The sequence below is a fragment of the Barbus barbus genome (genome assembly GCF_936440315.1).
Source record: "Barbus barbus genome assembly, chromosome: 21".
In the NCBI taxonomy this organism is placed as follows: domain Eukaryota; kingdom Metazoa; phylum Chordata; class Actinopteri; order Cypriniformes; family Cyprinidae; genus Barbus; species Barbus barbus.
Window position 1 is genome coordinate 13492482 of NC_136749.1, and position 22697 is coordinate 13515178.

At 37.6% G+C, this 22697-nt stretch overlaps 2 protein-coding genes across 3 annotated transcripts; both read left to right on the forward strand.

The window, feature by feature from the left end:
• Positions 1 to 202: 202 nt before the first annotated feature.
• On the forward strand, positions 203 to 10376 carry LOC306887456 (ubiquitin carboxyl-terminal hydrolase 5-like). Of its 2 annotated transcripts, none has more exons than XM_079445189.1 (20): positions 203 to 514; positions 919 to 1047; positions 2004 to 2070; positions 2168 to 2295; positions 2432 to 2577; positions 2687 to 2871; positions 2982 to 3076; positions 3158 to 3351; positions 3927 to 3998; positions 5426 to 5516; positions 5666 to 5791; positions 5877 to 6030; positions 6114 to 6288; positions 6375 to 6463; positions 6604 to 6789; positions 7862 to 8005; positions 8091 to 8233; positions 8622 to 8772; positions 8854 to 8938; positions 9052 to 10068. In XM_079445189.1, exons 1-20 carry the CDS (start codon positions 407 to 409, stop codon positions 9143 to 9145), a joined length of 2562 nt encoding a protein of 853 aa, XP_079301315.1. In that variant the 5' UTR covers positions 203 to 406; the 3' UTR covers positions 9146 to 10068. The 2 variants fall into 2 exon arrangements, with proteins under 2 accessions (XP_079301315.1, XP_079301316.1); XM_079445190.1 differs by having other exon boundaries at positions 230 to 514; positions 6604 to 6732; positions 9052 to 10376.
• A 969-nt stretch (positions 10377 to 11345) lies between these two features.
• Positions 11346 to 15324, forward strand: LOC306887797 (contactin-1-like; the record flags this gene model as incomplete). Its single annotated transcript, XM_079445810.1, has 8 exons — positions 11346 to 11379; positions 11518 to 11676; positions 11768 to 11899; positions 11993 to 12226; positions 12332 to 12576; positions 12768 to 12870; positions 13989 to 14127; positions 14259 to 15324. 8 exons carry the CDS (start codon positions 11346 to 11348, stop codon positions 14497 to 14499), a joined length of 1287 nt encoding a protein of 428 aa, XP_079301936.1. The 3' UTR covers positions 14500 to 15324.
• Positions 15325 to 22697: the final 7373 nt, after the last annotated feature.

A 22697-nucleotide genomic window follows, 5' to 3' on the forward strand; every position in this document is an offset into this window, starting at 1 on the left:
AAATACATGAGAATTACAATAAAGGTTTATTTCTCTTCAGTGGTGAACTGCTAAATAAAGTAATTGTTATGTCATGTTTGCTATACTGCATTAAACAATATAATTCGTGCGTGAAATACATTGCGCTAATGCTCATATTAGTATTTTATGTCAAAATTAAATAAGGATGGTAAAACAAGTATGCGCGCAGTTTTGTCGCTTTACGGTCAAACACTTGCGGCTGTAATGCGTGCAGCGCCCCTGGCCTCGAATGAAACACTGGATCAGCAGCAGCAGCTTTTCATTGAGGGGCAACTGAGAGAAAGAAGGGGGCTGTTAGAGACTTCAAGCAGACTGCATTACAGGAGCGGGGGCCAAAAAACCCAGGCGGGCACGCGTGTGAAGGTCAATCGTGTTTAGCCAGAAAATGACGGAGGTTAGCGATATATTGATGTCGGTTCTCTCTACGATTCGGGTTCCGAGGCCCGGAGATCGTGTTCACAAAGACGAGTGCGCCTTCTCATTCTCCAGCCCGGTGAGTTCAGCAGTCATCGCGCACTTTAGGGATTTATTTTTATGTCTTTTATTTGCGTAAGGTTGCTGTTTTGCTTTGGTCTTGCCAGGAGCTGTGATGTTTGCTAACTAGCGCTCATTGAGTCTGCACTATTTTTCCTTCATTATGTCAAGCGAGTCATCATCGTAATGTTGACTCTGCACTCTTTGGTCACATCTTGATTAAACAACTAATTTCCCTTGATTCAGCCTTAAATTATCAGCTTATGTATGCTACTTTAGCTAGCTGTGAGCTAGTTATAATGCTAACATGAGCTAGTAGCTGCAGAGTTTCTTTCCTGGGTTAGTCTGTGTGATTCAGTGATCAATGCATGGTGCTGCTGACCAACACTATGTCGTTCAAACAATTATTTCCTTTTGTTTCAGGAGAGTGAGGGAGGCTTGTATGTCTGCATGAACAGCTTTCTCGGCTTTGGAAGTAAGTATGTAGAGAGACACCACGCCAAAACCGGCCAGAGAGCTTACCTGCACATCACTCGGACTCGGAAAACACAGGTAAGCACAGAAACACGTGACGCTTCATTCTGTGCATTTATACATAATAATCATGCATGGTTTAATTAAACATTCGTAAATATTTGAAGTCTCCAAACAGAAAAATGATGGGCGTCAAACAGGTTTCCTGGACACTCCTTCTGTCTTTCATTGGCCAGACAAACTAATAATTCACCCCCCAAACTCACGCCATTGGTTCAGCCTGTCTTGGGTGGGACAAACAGCTATATGTTGTTCTGGAAGTTAAAATCCCTTTTATTTTTTACATAGGGAAATTGGTTTTTAACAATTTATAAACTATTAAAGCCTGACCATCTGCGAGCAAAAAAGTTATCAATGATATATATGCTTTTGTTGAAGCCATCAGCCCAGACTATTTCAACTGATATTTTAATTCAGGGAATTCCTGGTTAAAAACTACATTACCCATGATTCTCTAAAGAAATTTCCACCAATTCCAGAATCACACCAGTGAAACATGTCAAAAGAGTGCCCACCCACTTCCATAAAACACTGCAGAGGACCTGAGTTAGTCTATGCTTATGCTTAATTTTTAAAGATGTTTTATCCTCAATGACCTCGACAGACTTTTCTTTGTTGTCATGTACAGAAGTTCTCCAATCATTTAATCTTGCAATCTCACATTCATCTGTCTCCTCTTTTGAGTGCCACGCCCACATATCAAAATCCAATAAGCAACTTATGGATAGAACCAAAGATCGTGAACTTTTGTCTTTTGGTCCAAACTCTCTGGCACTCAAGGCATTTTCTGGAAATCAGTATATGCATGGCTTATTTATGTCTTTGCAGACTAATATGATATAAGAAAATGCTTTGAAGAAATGTTACACATGGTATTAAAGAAAATATTTTAAGATATTATATTTTGATGTAATATCACTGAATTTAATATGCTGATTCATGGCAAATATAGACTAACCTTGTCTGTGTAACAGAAGGAGGATGAAAACAATTCTGGATCAGGTGACCCTCCGAAAAAGAAGCCCACAAGACTAGCCATCGGTAAACACCTGCATACATTTGAATTTTCTCAGTTTTGTGTTGCAAGTTTCTTTTATAAAATGTAAAAGGCTGCAGAGTTTGCATGTGTTTCTTGCAGGGATTGAGGGAGGGTTTGATGTTGAGCAGGAGCAGTATGAGGAAGAGGTCAAGGTGGTTCTGTTCCCAGGCCGACAGGAAGTGACATCAGAGGATCTAGCCTCCATGCCAGATGTTGTTCGGGAACGGGTGCGTCACATTTTATTGTATTTTTCAAAAAATTAGCTTCCACTATGTATTAACATAGTCATAATTAAGTGAATGCTTTATACTTTATAACAGAGCAGACTTTGATTGGCTGTTTTGGTGTCGTTCACGTTTGCAGGTGTCTCTGTCGATGGCAGGGCTGCAGGCAGCAGACTCAGTGTCACACGCTTTGCAGGTGCAGCAGTGGGATGGAGAAGTGCGACAGGAGTCAAAATACGCAGCTGAACTTAAACAACTCGACAATGGGGTCAAAATCCCTCCGAGGTACATACATGTGTGAATGTTGTAGACACATTTGACATGTACAGCTAAGCTCAGGAGAAAGTTAGAGTAAGTGATTATTTACATTTACATACTTCCATCTTTCTTTCAGTGGCTGGAAGTGTGAGGTCTGTAACCTACAGGAAAACCTGTGGATGAATCTGACAGACGGGAAGATTTTGTGTGGGAGGAGATATTTTGATGGCTCAGGGGGGAATAACCATGCCCTCCTGTACTACCAGCAGATTGGATACCCATTGGCTGTCAAACTTGGCACAATAACACCTGACGGAGCAGGTGAGATCATCGCACAAAATCGAATTAAATCACGCTGACGTTGAATATTTCAAGCCAGTAAAGTTTTTAATACTTTACTGTTAACTAGGGCTGTATATTTGTCTCTGCAGATGTCTATTCATATGATGAAGATGATATGGTATTAGACTCTAAGCTTCCAGAACACCTTTCTCACTTTGGCATCGATATGATGACTATGGAAAAGGTACGGTCATCTCAAAAATCTCTTCTTAAACTGTTTAAGATTAAGAAGCTGTTTTTTAGTGTTTCCCTCTCTCTTTGTTAGACGGAAAGAACCATGACTGAGCTGGAGATCGCAGTGAACCAGCGTGTGGGAGAGTGGGAGGTGATTCAGGAGTCAGGTACCACTCTGAGGCCCCTGTGGGGCCCAGGGCTCACCGGTATGAAGAACCTGGGAAACAGCTGCTACCTCAACTCTGTCATGCAAGTGCTCTTCACCATCCCAGACTTCCAGACCAAGTAAGTGCCTCTCAGAATGTTTGTGTGGTTCTAGAGTTTTTGTCATGATGATTCAGCAATATTTCAACCACATATCTATAATCGCTACAATTTAAATATTTGGGGTCAGTAGAATTTAGAGGAATTATTCAGCATTAAATTAGTCAAAAGAGACTGTTACAGAAGATTTCTGCTTCAAATAAGTGCTGTTTTTTTAACTTTATATTCATTGAAGGGAATGAATAAAAAATAAATATTAAGCAGCTCAACAGTTTGCGACACTGGTAATAAGCACCAAATCAGCATATTAGAATTATTTCTGAACGATCATGTGACACTGACTTGAGTAATGGCTGCTGAACACTCAAACTAAATTGAGTTGTAATATTTCATAATATTACTTCATGCAGATAAATGCAGCCTAAGTGAGCATAAGAGACTTCTTTCAATGACGTACTGACCCCGTACATTTGAATGGTGGTGTACGTGTGTATTACACATGGATGTTTTGTGTATTTTTATGTTTATAAAGAACGACTGCTGCTGAAATCTATTCTCTAAATGCATAATTTCCTCTTTCTCTCATTGATACTCAGATATGTTTCCAACATCGACAAGATCTTTAACGAGGCGCCCAGTGACCCTTCCCAGGATTTTAAGACTCAAGTGTGAGTACCTGTCCCATAAACTCTAGTAAACTTTAGTCTAAAAGAGATTGTTCACCCCCAAAATGTTGTTCTCTTAAGTAGCTTTCAAATTGCCCTTTCATGTATTTAAACTTGGCAAGCCATTTTGGTTATACAATACAGGGGGCATTTCTAATCACTGGTGTCAAATATATCTTGATGCCCAATGTTTAAATATGCACAAATTATGGTCTGTTTCTGACACGACTTAAGAAAGCCTAGAATATAGAGCAGTACAAGTTTTATGAACAGTGTCATGTTCCACAGCAGAGAGTGAGTCATACAGGTTTAAAGGGGTGGTTGACTGGTTTTTTTGTTTTTTTTTCTGGGCTTGATTGTGTTTATGGGGTGCAGTCTAACATGTGTTGATGCTTCGTGTTTTTTTAAATGCATTATTTTTCACATAATTTACCTTGATTCCACATCTTCTCTGATAAACGCGCTGATCATTTCCTGCTTTTATGAAGCCCCTCCCTCAGAAATGTGTGATTGGTTAGGTGCCCCAGTATGTTGTGATTGGCTGAACCGCCACTAGTGCTTGTCTAAACGTCAGTACGTCCATGTATAACGTTTCTCATAGCTGTGTATTCACTGAGCTGATGATGTGAATGAGGGAGAGAGAGAGATGCAGAGCAGGGAGATGCGAGGAACAGGATTGATTACTGCTGGTTTAGAACATTGATTTGGAAAGTTGTGTGTCCATTAGAATCATTAAGACAGAATCGCGATTCAAATATGAATAGATTTTTACGTGCACCCCTCGTTTTCTCTTCCTCTACTTTAGAGCAGCACAGCATGGCCCTGCCCTCTTTGTTGCGTGTTCCCAGGGGCAGGGTTAATCTGGGTTCGTGATGTAACAGCTCCGGGAAGTAACTCGTTGTAGTCCCTACGAGCCTTTTTTGTAAGCATTGAACTGCAAGAATTTTAAAAGACGATATCTCTGTTTGCGTTGAACTTTCAGAGCTGCAACTTTGCAATTATTGTTTATGCTCAAACAGCAACATTACACAATAACTAACGTTAAAAAAAGTGAAATCACAATCAACCACCCCTTTAAAACAACATGAAAGTGATAAAATGAAGATAGAAATTTTCATGCCAGGCTGAACTCTTCAGTCCTGATAGAACTGCAGGAGTTTCAGTAATATCATATATCCAGCAGATGTCGCCATACATCAATTCTCCCTATTACCTGAAAGAAATGGGGGGAAAAACACGATTACATTTACATTTACATTTATGCATTATGCTCTTTTATCCAAAGCGACTTACATTGCATTCAAGTTACAGTTTTTACATTTTATCAGCTCGATTAACTGCTTTGATTGTATCAAAGAGCTCAAACACTGTTTTTATAAAGCAACCAAAATTTGTATCTTTCTTCCTTCATTTCCACTCTTTAAAATCAGAGCAAAGCTGGGTTATGGCCTTCTTTCAGGAGAGTACTCTAAGCCGGCCCCTGACCCCGGTGATGACCCCAGTACCTCCGCTGAACCCAGGGTATGTACACACAGTCTCGTTCATTAAATTTTTTTAAATCATTCATTAATAGATTTTGAACGGAATGTGACCATTTTTGCAAGAAAATTCAGAAATGCATTTTGCTTGTTCAGGAAAGTCCATTTATAAATATGGTTTTCTTTGTACAGGGTGACCAGGTTGGCATAGCACCTCGCATGTTTAAAGCTCTGGTTGGACGAGGCCACCCTGAGTTCTCTACCAATCGGCAGCAGGATGCGCAGGAGTTTCTTCTTCACTTTATAAATATGGTGGAGGTAATGATGATTTTCTCTTGCTGTCTCTGTTTTACACTACTTACTTTTGCTTTCACTCACTTTGCCTTTTATTTATTTTGGTCAGAGGAACTGTCGGTCTGGCATGAATCCCTCAGAAGCTTTCCGCTTCCTGGTGGAGGAGAAGATCGTATGCCAGCAGTCACAAAAGGCCAAATATACCCAACGAGTGGACTACATAGTCCAGCTGCCCGTTCCCATGGACCAGGCGACTAATATGGGTTAGACACTCATAGTATGCTTCTGTGTATCCAATACGTATTATCCTTCCTCTCATTTGTCATCATCTCTTTCTGTTTATCAGAGGAGCTACAAGAAGCAGAGCGTCGTCGGGAGGAGGAGGAGTCATCTGGAGCCCCTCCCCCTGCCGCACCACGTGCTCAAATCCCATTTGCTGCCTGTTTGGCTGCTCTTAGCGAACCGGAAACACTCACAGACTTCTGGAGCTCTGCAGTGCAAGCTAAAACCACTGCCACAAAGTAATAATAATAATACTCATTTAAATCTCAATTAGTCTTTGGTTTCCTTCTGTTTGTAATAGTGTCTTTATATCTTTGTCTCTTAGGACCACTCGCTTTGCTTCATTTCCTGACCATCTTGTCATCCAAATTAAGAAATTCACCTTCGGCCTGGATTGGGTTCCTAAAAAACTAGGTGAATTTATATATTTTTTGGCTGTTTGTGAATGTAACGTGTTTATTTTGCACAAATAATTACATCATTTAAAATTGTTCTGTTAATAGGTTGACAGCCCTAGTCTGAATATTAATATACTCTTGTAATTATTTTAATAGATGTGAGCATTGATGTTCCTGACACACTGGATCTGAGCGCGCTCCGTGCTATGGGACAGCAGCCAGGGGAGGAGCTTCTGCCAGAGGTGGCTCCACCTCCTCTCATGACCCCTGATGTGGAGGTTAAAGGTATCCTGGGTTCCCACGGCAACGAGGAGGACGACTCTCTCTACTCCCCACTGCTGTGTCAGTCTGTCTTTTCTCCTCTTTCCAACTGCATCTGTCTGTTACTTAAGCCCGTCTCTCATTCTTTCTTTTTCCTTTGCTTTCTTCTTTGTTTACAGTGTCTATTTTATTTTTATTATATTAATTTGTTTAAAATCTTTATTTGCTATCTATATAAATTATATCTCATAGAGCCCTAGTTAGTGTTAATGTTTAGTTTTCAATTGAATGTAACTTATTTAGGATTTAAAGGAACAGTTCACCTAAAAATGATCCGATGAAGACGGGTGAGTACATTTTCAGCAAATTTTCAGATTTGGAGAGAATTTGTAATTCAGCATTACAACACTTGCTCACCAGTGGATCCTCTGCAGTGAATGGGTGCCGTCAGAATGACCGTTCAAACAGCTGATAAAAACATCACAATAATCCACATGACTCCAGTCCATCAATTAACATCTTAGGAAGTGAATAGCTGTATGTTTGGAAGAAACAAATCCTTCATTAATGTATTAATTTAATTGTAAAACAAATAGCTGTCCATTATCCATAATAATGCTTCCTCCAGTGAAAAATTCCATCCCCTGTTGTCCTCTCACATTTGCCAGCATATTTTGTTAGAACTGTTTTGAACCGTTTTCACTTTTAAATGGTGCTTGTTTTGTGCATATTTGTTTCCCGATTCAGATGAGATTACTTTTTCACTGAAGAAAATGTCTTAATGATTGATTTGTTTCTTACAAATGTGCAACTTTTCACTTTACAAGATGTTAATAGATGGACTGGAGTCATTTTGTGGATTATTGTGACGTTTTTACCAACTGTTTGAACTCATTCTGATAGCACTCATTTACTGCAGAGGTGATGTAAGTCATGTAATGCTAAAGTTCTCCAAATCAGTTCTGATGAAGAATTAAACTCCTCTTCATCTTGGGTGATCTGAGGATGAGACAATCTTTAGCTAATTTTCATTTTTGGGTGAACTATTCCTTTAAGCATGGGTTTAATTTTTAATTAATAATGTGTAATTATACCTGGAAATATTGATATCAAAACATGTCTGTAGAGCACTCTCTCTCTGTATGTCTCTCAGCTCCAGTGTTGGACGACTCCACAGTGTCTCAGCTGTGTGAGATGGGTTTTCCTCTGGAGGCCTGCCGAAAGGCCGTGTACTACACAGGCAACACTGGCATTGATGCTGCTATGAACTGGGTGATGGGACACATGGAAGACCCTGGTAAATACGCTCATGTGTGTCAGCTGAGAAAAGCAATTAAAGTAGTATGCAGATTTCCAGTAAAATTTCCTGTGATCTTCTCTAGATTTCTCAGCACCTTTAGTGTTGCCTGGATCTAGTTCTGCTCCTGGCACCACACCCACAGAGAGTCTACCTGAGGAACATCTAGCAACTATTGTTTCTATGGGATTCAGTCGAGACCAGGCCACTCGCGCTCTCAGAGCTACGGTGAGACACCTAAACTGTCTCTCTTAACCCGAGGGATACGAAAAGTTTTATTGATTCATAGGCCTGATACTAAAAGTGTATTGTCCCTCATTATGCTACATTGCATACATTTTACCTCAGTGTAAAAAATTTAACATTTCATTTAAAATTGTGACACCCAAGAGGTGGCATCACTGAGATTCTCTGGTTAAAGCATTAAAGTGACACAAATCATGGTCCTAAATTTTGGTAACGGGTAGTAAAAATTGTAAACTTCATAATATAAATAGAGAATGAAACCTTTTAAGGATGACGTATGTTACAACTGCTTTGTGCTTCTTTTCACAGGCCATTTTGTTAATTGAAGATTGATGATTCAAGTCCTATCTGTCAATTTCTCTATTTGTAGAATAATGTTCTCGAGCGAGCCGTGGACTGGATCTTTTCTCATCTGGATGATCTGGAATCTATGGATGTGTCTGAAGGTGGACGCTCAGAGGGAGGAAGTGAAGCCAGTCGGGAACCCCCTCCAGGACCGCGTGTCCGTGATGGACCAGGAAGTATGTGTTTCTTTTGGTATTTATTAAATGGTGATAAATATTTTGTGCTCTTCTAATCTTTCCCATTCTTTTGTCCTGAAGAGTATGAGCTTTTTGCATTCATCAGTCACATGGGAACGAGCACAATGTGTGGTCATTATGTCTGCCACATCAAGAAGGACCAACAGTGAGTGAAGTTCTTTCTCCATCTCTCTCTATCGTTGTTCATATGCAGATCTTGTACAGCAATATCACTTTTTCTCAGTATTAATGTTTTCATTGTCACTTTGCTTCTTTCAGGTGGGTAATCTTTAACGATCAGAAAGTTTGTGCCTCTGAGAAACCACCTAAGGACCTGGGCTACCTGTACTTTTACAGAAGAGTGGTGGAATAGAGTAAACTACAGTAGCATTTTCCTCACACGCACACACGCGCGCACGAATGCACGCTCTTCTGTATCTGATCTACTGGAACAGTAGGTCCAGACTCCTGCTTCTGAACTGATGCACCATTTAAGTCAAAGCACTTCTCCATCAAATATATTCACTACCGAGAGAACCCAGATGTAATAATGACAGAAGGAAATAAAATGAGATGTAGGATTTGAGTGTTCTTACTCGAAACGCCCATGTTGTACAACGCCTTACCAAACACACACACAAACACACTAGTCTCCTTCGTGCCTCCCCCTGATTGGATAGTGGCTATTGTGACGTCTTCGCTTTTAGAGCTAAGCTCCACCTTCCTTCCCTTTATGTGTTCCAGAATGTTTCTGCAAATGTTTAATGGCAAGTAAATGTCACTAAATAACAAAACAAACAAAAAAAAGCTAAATATTATATATTGCCATTTTAAATTTAAAAAATGAATGCAAAAGGTATTGTGTGGTTTCACTTTTTCCTTATGTTTTGTTCTCCTTTTTGGGGGGAGGAAAGAATTCTTTTTGCTTTAAAATAAATAAAGAAATGTTTCTTCTAACTCTGTGAATTGCTTGTAGATGTGTATAAAGGAATTTTTTTACCAAATGCAGTGTCAGCAGTAATAAACATTTTATGTTTGTTACAGAAAGTAACCCACGTGAATGCACGTTTCCTGGCAATACTGAAAGTGGAAAGAGTATTGATAAATGTAAAAGCATGAAACACCTCTAAGTGTAAAAACAACACAAATGACATTTGATAATTTAGGCTTATCCGGTTAACAACAGAAAGTTCAAGTGCCACTGATGATTCACTGCTCATTTAGTGGCCAAAGTCCTGTGTTTATATGAATGTACATGGCTTATGTATTTATAAACGTTTACTATACTGAGAGGCCAATGTTTGTATTAATGTGCAATTGCTATGTACACTTGTTGATTTGTGTAATAATGCTGACATTTTTTTTTATTGTGACCCTATTTTATAAGCTTAATTCTCAAATCTGACATTATTTCAAGGATTTCCCAGTGAGAACTGCATGTGAGAGGTGTTTTCTTCCCTACTTTGGTTGTTTCACTCCAAAAAGCAGTTTTTGCTCTCTTCCGCTCTCATAGTTCAGTTTGTTGTGCAGGTTCAGGTTTTAGTGTGGGCTGGTTTCTCGCACGCGCTGGTTTTCAGTTGGATTAAATACCCAGACTTTTTTTCAAAAAACATAAAACAGCCTTCAAAAGTGAGTATGAAAAGAAGGGTTTTCAGCTATAAAAATACATAACTTGCATAAACGAATGGCTTCTTAAATAAAAACAGGACAAATTAAGACAAAAAGATAAGTACCAGAATGAGTTTTGCTGCTCGAGGCATTTAACAACCAAAAAAAGATAAAATTTGTTTAACATTAGATCTGAAGCCATGATACTCATTTTTTATCTTTTCGTTAACTTTATTGCGTTTTAAATAGGCTATTAAATATGTAATATGAGTGTCTGTGGACTGATTTGCATTTTTTTTGAATGCTAATGTTAAGAGTTGGAAGTAAACGACAAATACATGTTTTTAGATTAGAATATAATCACATGATTTTGGAGGATTTTAAAATGTGTCATCTTAACCTGTAAATGACAGTCTGTAATAGTATTGCATATTGAAATAGAAATGTTCGTTTGCACTACAACTCATAAAGGAAACTTGCGTATGTTAATATACATGAGAAGTACATTAAAGCTTAGCCTAGATTTTTAAAAAGCCTGTAGGCTACTGTAGGCATTTCATTGTGAAGTATGTAGCCTACAATCTGGAGGCATTCTATATTTTGCTGGTAGTTTGTTTAGTTTAAAAGTAAACTAGGCCTAATATATTTATTTAATATGAATTTAATGTTAATCAGTTGAAATCATGAATATTTCTAGACCAAACGAAACGAATGAAAACGAAACAAAATTTAGCTATTTAAGTGAGTTGCGTTTGTAGTCACATGATTTTTCCGGTTTGCTCTTTTTTTCTTTGTAAAAGCATATGCCTCGTTTTATGAACAAAAATATATTAGTAAGGATTTTCTCACGGAAAAGAAATCTTAATATATCTCCAGACTTTTGATTTAAAAAGAAACTAATTTTCATTGACTATATAGGCTATATATATATATATATATATATATATATTTTTTTTTTTTTTAAAATGGCACTTTGCAAGATCCTCTTTTTTCTCCTTGGTAAGCATAAATTCATAAAGTGCATTGCATTATTGTACTACATTGTACTACTATTAACTGTACAACATTTTATTTTAAACAGTCTGTACAGCTTTCTCTTTCTTGCTGTGTTTAACCCTTCTTCCTTCTCTCCATCAGCACTGTGTATATGGTGTGGGAAATGTGAGGTGTTGTATAAGAGAGTCGGGGATGAGGTTTTCATGGCGTGTGGAGTAGGTCCAAACAGTGATATAGAATGGAAATATAACGACAAGCTCATCTTTAGCATTAATGCCAGAAGTGGAAATAAACGGAAGGGTATCAGTTCTTCTCCTTTCAATACAAACAATTCTGATTTGAGTATGAACTTTTGTGAGGAGTCACACTGTAATTGATTTAATTTTAATAGGTTCCACCCATATTAACGATAAAGCACGTTTAAATGGAGACAAGCTGATAGTTTTCAGACTGGAGACAAAAGACCAGGGAGTCTATTCCTGCAAGCAGTCAGGGAAAACATACACTCTGCATGTTGTGTCAGGTGAGAGACAGCAGTGTTGTCATTTTTTATATATTTACTAATTTATTTTTCAAATTATTGTATTTTTCATATTAACTCCCATTTCTCTCTCAGTCTTTGTTAAACCAGGTCCAGTGTTGGTGCAGTCTAGTAATGCAGAGCTGCACTGTGACATTACAGGAGACCCAGATACTAAAGTACAGTGGCAGAGACCCCCTAATGGTGAAACATATAATGAAAAAAATCAAGTAATTCAACTGAAGTCTGTGACTTCACGAGAGGCAGGCCAGTGGACGTGTCTAGTCAATGATGGCTTGAAGCTCAGTGTAACGTTGACTGTTGTTGTTGGTTAGTGTCCCTCAGTAGTTATTATTATTCAGTATGAAAGTGTATTTATTTCAATAATACTTCACATTTCATGCTGTCAGTGACATTTGTCTGGGTCTCCAACAGGTCTTCAGACCACAGCTGTTAATGTTTCTAAAGGGGACGACATAGAGCTGCCCTGTTCTTTTCCTCAGAGTGTATCTCAGCGTGTTTTAGGTGGGAAATGGAAGGCTGCCCACCGTCCCACAGTGTCTTTCCCAACCCTGATGAACACAGAAGACAAAGGCTTACACTGGAATGGCGAGAAATCACCAAAAGTCAACTTTACTACTGGACAACTCAGCACCAACTTTGATGTTACATTGAAAAATGTAATGTTAAATTTTAAATGAAAAATACTTTACACTGTTTTTAATAATCTAAAGAACGCTTTTCCTGTATAAAGAACTATTTGTGCAATTGAAAATGTTCCATGCATGTTAAAGGTTCTTCATGGAATCATCCATGTCAATACAGAACCATTTTTATATGTTGACAGTAATTTCCCCACATATTCTCTCAGGTGCAGACCAGCGATGCAGGGACGTTTGTGTGTACAGTGGATTTTGAGGGTGGAGTGAGTCTAAGTGTTGAGACGACTTTGACGGTTGTTTCCAATCCTTCAGGTAAAACAAAGCTACACCTCACAACTTTACAAAATCAGTCTTAGGGATGCACACTTTATATCAGAACCATATCAATTAGCCTGTTGGCCAATCAGTCAATACATAACTGTTCATGTTCATTTCCCCTATTTTTACATTTAAATTATGTTACACCATGCACATCAAGAATGACCAACAGTGAGTGAAGTTCTCTCTCCAACTCTCTCTATCATAATTCATATGCAGCTCTTGTACAGCACTTTTTATATTTTAGGTCTGGGCCTATATGTATAAAACTACTCAGAAATGTTCTCAAGAATAGTCTTAATCTTTGACTTGAGAGCAAAAAAAATCTTAGTAAAAAGTAGTAATTGTCTAAGAGTAGGAGACTTTTATAAAGAAGCTTAACCAATTTTCTGCAAAGTCTAAGACTGATTCTTAAGTACTGACTAAAGTGATACTTTAAGTGTTGTGAACTAAGGACTACAAAGATGTCAACCTCTGAATCAGCCAATAGTGAGCCTGCAACGGTGAAGTCACAGCCACATGACACCATTCATTCATGCTTTAAGACATTACAATTACTGTAATATTTAAATGTATTTTAACAATGTACAGAAACATTAGAAATAGTGCATGCATTTATTTTCCACAATTTTGCACAGTTTTAATTATGAGTTTCAACACATTAATTAAATGGACAAATGTGATGCCATTTAATTAAGCTGATGAATCACAGCATTCTAAATTGCACCCATATCTGTATATAAAAGAAAGACTAAAAGTTGCAGATCATAAAAAATGGATTCAAAAAGAAAAGTGGTCCAAAGAAGAAAATCTTCTTCTAGTGCAGTCAGTGTTTAAATGGAAGGAGGTGATAAGAGGAAAATTCAGTCCAACTTTAACAAGTAAGGAAAAAATGCATGGCAACAGTGGAGTGAGTGTAAATGCGGCATTTTCTCAGATGACGTTCAGCAGGGGATTGTGAGAATTGGAGGTACAATGTTTTGGCAAAGGAAATTGCAGCATAGAAAGAAAGCATGCTAGCCACTGGTACATTTTATTTTAGGATTATTAAACCTTTTTTTATATAAAATGACTGTTTCCATGTGGTCAGCAGCTGACTTCTTGTCAAATAGGTGGAGGCGCTCCATGTAATCCTCAGTCTGAGATCACTAAGATAGTAGAGCGGATTCTGGGAATGGTCATTCGTACCATTTGTGGCACTGTAAATGCTCCAGACCCTGCACTGCTCAAACTGAAGGAGTTAAAGAGATGGTAAGAAGAAAATAAGTTTAATGTGTTAGCCTTTTTTATAAAGTGACATTAGTTACTTATCTATAGACATGGAAAAAATAAACATCGGATTCATGTTTGCATTCTTTAATATTTTCTGCATGTGAATGTAGTGTGGATGATGCTGGAGTCAGTCCATCTGACACATCTTCTAATGTATCATCTCAGGACATCTCTCCGTGTCCTCCAGATGAGCCTTCTCCCTTACAAGACACAGGGTTTGGACAGAGTATAGCCCCTGAGGATGACATTGAGTCTCTTGAGAGAAAAAAGCTCAATTTGCAAATAAAGTTGCTGGAAATTCAAAATGAGTATTATACATTAAAACTGAAAACTTTAAAGAACAGTCAATGATTGTCAGTGTTAGTAACGGAGCTACGCAATTTAATTACAAACTAAATTTAACTGTTATCAGTTACAGTTACTAAGAAACGATATGCAATTAAATTACAGTTACTTATGAAAATGTTAAAGATTACAAAAGGTGTCACATCTGAATATTTTCACACACACCCACATACAGATTTAATTGATTTCTTTCCCAAATTACACCAATGTTTCAGGAGTTTAGGACACATTTATACAATAACTGTTTTATTATTTGGGTTTATGTATATGCTTTTTTTTTTTTTTAGATGCCTGTGTTTCCTGTCATAACTATGCAAATTTGATTTCAATCAGCAGTATCATATCTATTAAACTATTTCTTGTTGTGGTTTTAAATCTGTATTTAACCTCAGAATGATCTCAAAATATATCATCAAATAATGAAGCATTTTAAAAGTCTGACAGTAATCAGTGTTGAGTACTACTGTAAGGTTAACCCTGCTTGCTTTAAATGTTTGAAAATGATTATAAGTTGAAAACATTTGTTGGAAATGTAGAAAAGTAATCAAAAAGCCATCAAATGTAATCACTAATCAGTTACATTACTTTAATAAAGTAATTGAAATAGTTACACTTCCCAACACTGATGACTGTACATATGATTTTTGCAAATAAAATGGTGTGATGACAAATTTGTGCATTGTTATGTATTGTCTACAAGATTTGCTTACCCAAAATGTAAGTTAGCAAAGCAGTCCCTTATCGACTCTCTCCCTGAAACTCTTTGTATTGTATGTTTGCTCAGTGGTAGTGAAGAATGCTCTCATTAAAGTAAATTGGTATCTTGTCTACAGTTCAGTCCAGTAGTTATAATTAAGCTGCTGTTCTCCTTGTGGTCTTCTGTAAGGGGTGAGAAGCCAGCATTTAAAGGGTATCCCAAGTTACCCAGCAGATTACATCCAGGCCAAACATAATTTTGTTCGAATAACCCTGTCAGTGCACTCTGGAAAAGAACCCAAGCATCATGTGTTGGCCTTGGGCATTTTGGCAAAGGATCCAGGATCTTGTAACTGGCATCAAACACAACTTGATCACTGATGCCATGGAATCCTTTTATACTTATGCATGTCTCCTCATTTACTGTTGGAGCAATAATGCGAACATGAATGCGAACATGAACATGATGCATAGACCTGATACCAAAAGTATATTGTCTCCCATTTTGTATGCAAACCAATTGCGACATTGGTTTTACCTCAGCATAAAAACAAAAAAAAAACAAAAGAAAGCATTGCTTTTAAAATTGTGACACCCAAGAAGTTGCATCTCTGAGATTCTCTCATTAAACAAATTTAAGTCACACAAATCATGGTCCTAGATTTTGGAAACAGGTAGCAAAAATAGTTTACTTCATAATATACATAGAGAATGAAACCTGCTAAGGTTGAAGATTAGTATGATACAACTGCTTTGTGCTTCCTTTCACAGGCCATTTTGTTAATTTACGATTTCTTCAAGAGATTCAAATCTGTCAATTTCTGTTTGTAGAATAATGTTCTCGAGCGAGCCGTGGACTGGATCTTCTCTCATCTGGATGATTAGTATGCGTTTCTGTGGTATTTATTAAATAGTGAATTTTGTAAACAGGATCATAAATATTATTCATATGCAGCTCTTGTACAGCAATATCACTTATCACATCTCACATCTCAGTATTAATGTTTTCATTGTCACTTCTTTCAGGTGGGTAATCTTTAACGATCAGAAAGTTTGTGCCTCTGAGAAACCACCTAAGAACCTGGGCTACCTGTACTTTTACAGAAGAATGGTGGAATAGAGTAAATTAGAATAGCATTTTCCTCACACACGCACGCGCGCACGCGCGCACGCATGCACGCTCTTCTGTATCTGATCTACCGGAACAGTAGGCCTAAACTCCTGCTTCTGAACTGATGCACCATTTAATAAGTCAAAGCACTTCTCCATCAAATATATTCACTACCGAGAGAACCCAGATGTAATAATGACAGAAGGAAAAAGAATGTAGGATGTGCGAATTTAGAGTGTTCTTCCTCGAAACGCCCATGTTGTACAACGCCTTTCCAAACACACTAGCAGTGTTGCACAACACTTAATCTTAGAAAATAAAGCATATACATAAACTCAGATAGGAAATAAAACAGTTATTGAGTTATTACTCTGTGTCCTAAACACCTGAAACATTGATGTCTCATATTTTAGAACAATTTGGGAAAGAAATCAATTAAATTTGTATGTGGGTCTGGGTAATATAAAATATTTAGATGCAACCCCCATTGTAATCGTTAAGATTTTCATGTCAACTGTAATTTAATTACACATTTTTTCACAGTAACTGTAACGGATTACAATTACATTTATTTTGTAATTAAATTACGCAACTCCATTACATGTAACTACTCCATTACATGTAACACCACACTGCACACTAGTCTCCTTCGTGCCTCCCCCGAATTGGATAGTGGCTATTGACATCATCGCTGTTAGAGCTAAGCTCCACCTTCCTTCCCTTTATGTGTTCCAGAATGTTTCTGTAAAGGTTTAATGGCAAATAAATGTCACTAACTTACAAAAACAGCTAAATATTAGATATTGGAATTTTAAATTCAAAAAGCAAATTTAAAAGCACTTTTTTTCCTTACGTTTTGTTCTCCTTTTGGGGGTAGATTCCTTTTGTTCTTTTTGCTTTAAAATAATAATATGTATATGTCTCTTTGCTTTTTCTGACTGTGTATTGCTTATGGCTGTATAGGAATGTTCTGCCATATGAAATAAATGTTTTACTGAAATGAACCAAAATGAATATAGAGTGGAAAGACTATTGATAAATGTAAATTAATAAATGCATACATACTTCAATAACTCTAGCTAAGTGTGTAAGCAACACAAAGAACATTTGGTAATTCATCTGGTTAACAATGTTTATTTCTCACTGCTGAGAAGTTTGATGATAAGTAGTCCTGTGTTTTATGTCAGTCTGTGTGGCTTACCACATAGGCCTACTTACAATCATTGAATGTAATGAAAAGCTGATACTTGTATGTGCACATGCTACACTCAAAAAAAAAAGTTCTTCAGCGGTTCTTTTGGGGAGGTTGAGGTGCTATATAGCACCGCTACCGTATAAAGAACCTGGTAAGCCCCTGTATGGGTCTTCAGCGGTTCTTTTGGGGAGGTTGAGGTGCTATATAGCACCGCTACCGTATAAAGAACCTGGTAAGCCCCTGTATGGGTCTTCAGCGGTTCTTTGGTGTGGTTAAGGTGCTATTTGTACCACTGCCATACATAAAGAAGCCATTAAGTACCACTGACTGACACCTTACCTCTCTGCTTGAAATCATACCTGTCTTCTTTCCTGAATTTATCTGTATTACACACAGTAATGGATGTATATAAAAAAGAAAAATGGTAAAAGCATCCACCATGTTATGTTAATCTAATGAGGTTATTTTGTTTAAAGGCCTACAGTCAGAAGCAGCTATTCTGCTCTTGCCTGCTCTGTTCAAGGAGGAGCCGGGGTTGCTGTTTGAGCCATGAACAGTTGACTACAGTGTGTGAAACACAATCAAACCAAAGCACTACACTTATAGCACATTTTGTTATTCAGATGATTTCAATGCAAACATTTTTTTTTTTTTTTTTGTTGGTCTACACAAACTATGCTATCAAACTGAAGAGAAACTTTTATTCATTTTCTGTTCATGGCCAAAAGTATTTGGGCAGTTGTATGACAGTAGTTAAAATTAATTTAGGGTTTATTTAAATTTTATTTTTTCAAGGTTTGCCTTGCAAATAAATATGACAAGATGGTTAATGTTATTATCCCCTCTCCCCTAGGGCCATTCTCAGACCAGCACATCCCAACACCTAAGATGAAGCTTAAAGGCTGTAGGGAGGGTCAACTCGTGCAGTATGACCACATTGTGCTCACGTTGGCTGGACAGTTAATCACAGAGGAGAGCGAGGACATCTCGACGGCACTGGGACTCCTCCTGTAGCAGCGGTTCTCAATTCCAGTCCTGGTGACCTGCCCCCACATGATGTACATGTCTCACTTATTTAACACACCTGATTCAGATCATGAGCTCGTCAGAAAAGAGCTCCATGAATGAACTCTGCTCTGACTGACATGGTCCCCTACACAGTGTCCCTACATGGAACATTTATTCACAGATTTACACTACTTCCTGTCACTGTAAGTCAATATTCTCTATTTCTTGGCCTCTTCCAAGTCTAGTTGTAGTTTCTATTGTTTTTTAAATCCTGAAGGACCTACAAAAATGTTAGTACGCTGTTGACAGTGAAAAAGTGAAAGATACTGCAGTACTTCAGAGTGTACAACTTAGTTTGCAAGTGGTTGTGTATTATTAATTTTCAGTAATTTCACTCACTCACTATTAATGTTAAAAAGACTAGATTTTCCAAATTAAGTAAAGAACTAATGTAGGCCTAAGACCGTAGGTGAAAAGGTTATAGGGCTACAGTATATATATATATATGTAAACCAGGACTCTCTCTTCTTCAAAAATGTACATATTTCAAACTTATTGCATTATTTTGTTTGTGTATAAAACAACAACTCCCCGTATATTGTGATGTTGTATATGTATATTCCCTGGCTTGTCAGCACTCATTTTATTTGCTGCTGAAATAAATAAATTAAAAGGTTTTGAAAGTGGCATGTATTTTGTTTCTCAGTAAGCATTTAGTACATTAATTTGAATCTTTAAAGCTGCAATTTGGTAAGAAATGATTAGTTATCATTCATCTTAAGTAAAAGTGTCATTTAGAAGCATATTGGTTCATCTATGGTAGTCATATATGGCACCTCTAATGGTTCTGTGTAACACATTTTGACAAATGTGCTATTAAGCTTCTTATCTTTAAGAATATGTGCCATATAGTACCAAACGAGGTGTCCCTATGATTAAAAGCCAAAGAACCACCGTTGAACACCATTTTTGAGAAAAAGTGCTATATGGCTCCTCTAATGGTTCCATATAGCACCATTTGAAAAAGGTGAATAGATGCTATATAGCACCAAAAGTGGTTCCCCTATGATTACGAGTCAAAGAACCACTTTTGGTGCCATATAGCACCTTTTTTTTTTGACATGTTGGTTTAGGTGTAAAAATCCTGACTTAGATTTTTTTTTAAATTAATTTATATATACATTATTGTTACCCTATTTATAATTAGTTCTCAAATCTTAATTTTCAAATCTAACCTCATTTCAAGGATTCACCACTGAGAAGTTCATGTGAGAGGCGTTTTCTGCCCTGCTCTGGTTGTTACTCTCCTTACAACATTTGCTTGCTTCTGCTCTCATATATACCTCATTGCAGTTTGTTGTGCAGGTTCAGGTTTCACATATGCTGGTTTTTGCCAGTTGGACTAAAGGCACAGTACTTTGTCAACAAAAAATAAAAACAGCATCCAAACGAGAGTATGAAAAGCAGAGCATTCAACTATGAAATATACCTAACTTGCAAAAGTAAATGGTTTCTTAAAAACAGCGAAAACCATGAAAAGATGATGAAAAGAGAATCAGATTGATTGGTATTTATCTTTTAGTTAACGTTAATGATTTTTTAATATATGATCATATAAATATCTGTGGACTGACCTGCACAAACAATACATGTAAGTTTTGTTTTCGAATTTAAAATGGTTAAATAAACGACAAATACACAGTCTTTAAGATTATACTATAACCATCATAATACAATAATCTGTAAATAACATTTGAAATACAAATGTTTATTTGACCACAAACCTTCGAAGGGAAACTTGCATAGCTAGAAATACGTTAAAGCTTTGATAGCTTTAAAGCTTTGTTTCTCCTGTCAATGTTTTTACAATATGGAGGCATATTTAGCTTAAAAATAATATAAACGTCTTATATATAAGTGGCATTTATCTCATTTAATTTAATGTTAATCAGTTGAAACCAAGAATATCATTTTCTAGACCAAACATGTACTGGGAAAAAGGAAATGAAACTAAATTACTGAATTGAGTTGCATTTGTGGCTCATAACCACATGTTTTTTCCTGTTTGCTCTTTTCTTTTTCTTTTTTTGCGAAAGCATGAGCCTCTTTTAGTTAGTCCTGTTTTCTCAACGAAAAGAAATGTCAGTTTACCTCTGGGTATCACAACACAAGCCGGAGACAAGAGGTTAGTGAACAGACAGGTATGTTTATTAACAGTTGCATGTGGATATCGGGGAAGCGGAGAGGAGGTGAGTCCGAACACATATGACAGTTCCTTGGTGCTTAGCTGTGATGGCTGATGCTGTGTCTTCTGCAGGTTGACCGGGATGGTTCTGGAACAAGGGAGAACTGGATATACAGAAGGTAAGTACAAGCAGGTAAGTAGCAAATGTGAGTCAGGCTTAGTTCAGGTAGGTGAATGGTAGAATGGACAATGAGTGTCTGCGTGTAGTGTGCTTGAGTAGGAAAGCTGATTGATGGCTACAGGTCTGGGTGATCAGTAATCCCGTGATTGTGATCTGTGAGTGTCATGACTAGTGACTGTGGTGACAGGGGAGGTTGTGACTGCGTGGAATCCCTGACACTGGGTGCTTTGATTTAAAGAGAAACTCATTTTCTTTTCATTGGCCATATTTTTTTTCTTTAGAAAATGAGAGTATAATGGCAACTTGGAACATTCATTTTTTTCTCCTTCTTGGTGAGCATAAATACATTTATTAAGTGTATTGTCTAAGCAGTACTATACATTTTAAGCAATTTTAAGCAGACTATGATTACTTTGCCTTTACAGGTTTTCTCTGTCTTGCCATTTAACACTTCTTGTTCTCCATCCTTCTCTCCATCAGGCTGTTAGTGTTATATTCTAAACTCCGTAATCTATTCTAAAGCCTTATTCTGACTATCGGTCCAAATCTTTTTTTTTTGCATATTTGATTGGAACCCATTATTTAGTTTTTTTTTTTTTTAAATCACATGAAATTTGATCAAGCGGAAAATAACAATATATCTCTGGTCTTTGAGTTTTTTGATAGGCAGAGACAGCAACACAGAATAAAGTCGCACATTCTAGCTCCCTACATTTCTTTTACTGCCTCGTAAAACATAATAATCCAGCGCAATGGTAGCATGTTGTCTTATTGTAAGGCAACATCTGTATTGCAAACCCTGTTGCTGGTGTTTTTTTGTCCTTTTTTGGCATAGGCATACCAACACAATGTCATCTCCATAAAAACCAATGAAGATATTCTGTAAAATGAAAGAGCACCATAGGATGCAAAAATTGGGTCTGCACAGTTATAATACAGTGTGGACAATCAGTCATTTAGATCAGATACAGAAATAATCTGATTTGATTGAAAATCTATGCATGATTTACTACTCATTTACATGTGCAAGTAAAAGCACTGTCGTAAAACAATGCACTTGTAAAGAAGCCAACTGAAGCGGTTCAAATGGCGAGCACGTCGGTGCTTTCAGTACCAAGGTCGAATCTCAATTGGGGATGTCTCACACCCCATAGAAATTTGGCCACCAGGGCATTTCTGCCCACTGACTGGCTGTTGATTTCATCATGAAACACTGATATGGCAGTCCTGAACACTTTGAGCATGGTAGGCACTCTACCGCACTCAAAAAAGGCAGGATAACTGGAATGGCACAATTTACTGGATTCTCATTTTTCATGCTGCATTACATTTCAAAATCTCTCCACTTGTGAGCATACAGGTGTCTAGGGCTCATGCTTTAGAGATATGATTTAAAACTAACCAGAGGTAGTTAATTTCCTCGAGCAGCCAAATGTGTAAGCTCCACAACTCCAGGCTTGGGTCACCCAAGTCGGGTGCCAGATTAAGCTATTTGCTCAGGATAGGAGGTCCCTCCTCAGTATAACAGGCCAGGGGGACCTGTAAATAATTCCAAACGGTCCGGAAACAAGGGCTGGGGGGGCCACTTTTATCACTAAAAGCAGCATTGACTCCATTTCCTTCCTGATCTTGCACAACACCTCATGTAGTATTTTCACTGGCAGGAACGTGTGTTTAAATGCTTTTAGCCAGTGGTGAGCTAGCACATCCACTCACAGTGGATATGCCCAAATATGTATATATCGTATTCACTGTCTGAGGATATAGGCCCTGGCTCAAATCACACCCTAAAGCCTTGCGGTCTTCCTCTGAGGATACACTTTCATGA

Excerpts from the sequence above, each read along its gene's own strand:
- LOC306887456 (XM_079445189.1), top strand. The coding sequence starts at position 407 with ATGACGGAGGTTAGCGATATATTGATGTCGGTTCTCTCTACGATTCGG. Across the intron at positions 3,077-3,157 it reads ATATGATGACTATGGAAAAG|ACGGAAAGAACCATGACTGA; the intron begins GTACGGTCATCT and ends TCTCTTTGTTAG. Across the intron at positions 3,352-3,926 it reads ATCCCAGACTTCCAGACCAA|ATATGTTTCCAACATCGACA; the intron begins GTAAGTGCCTCT and ends ATTGATACTCAG.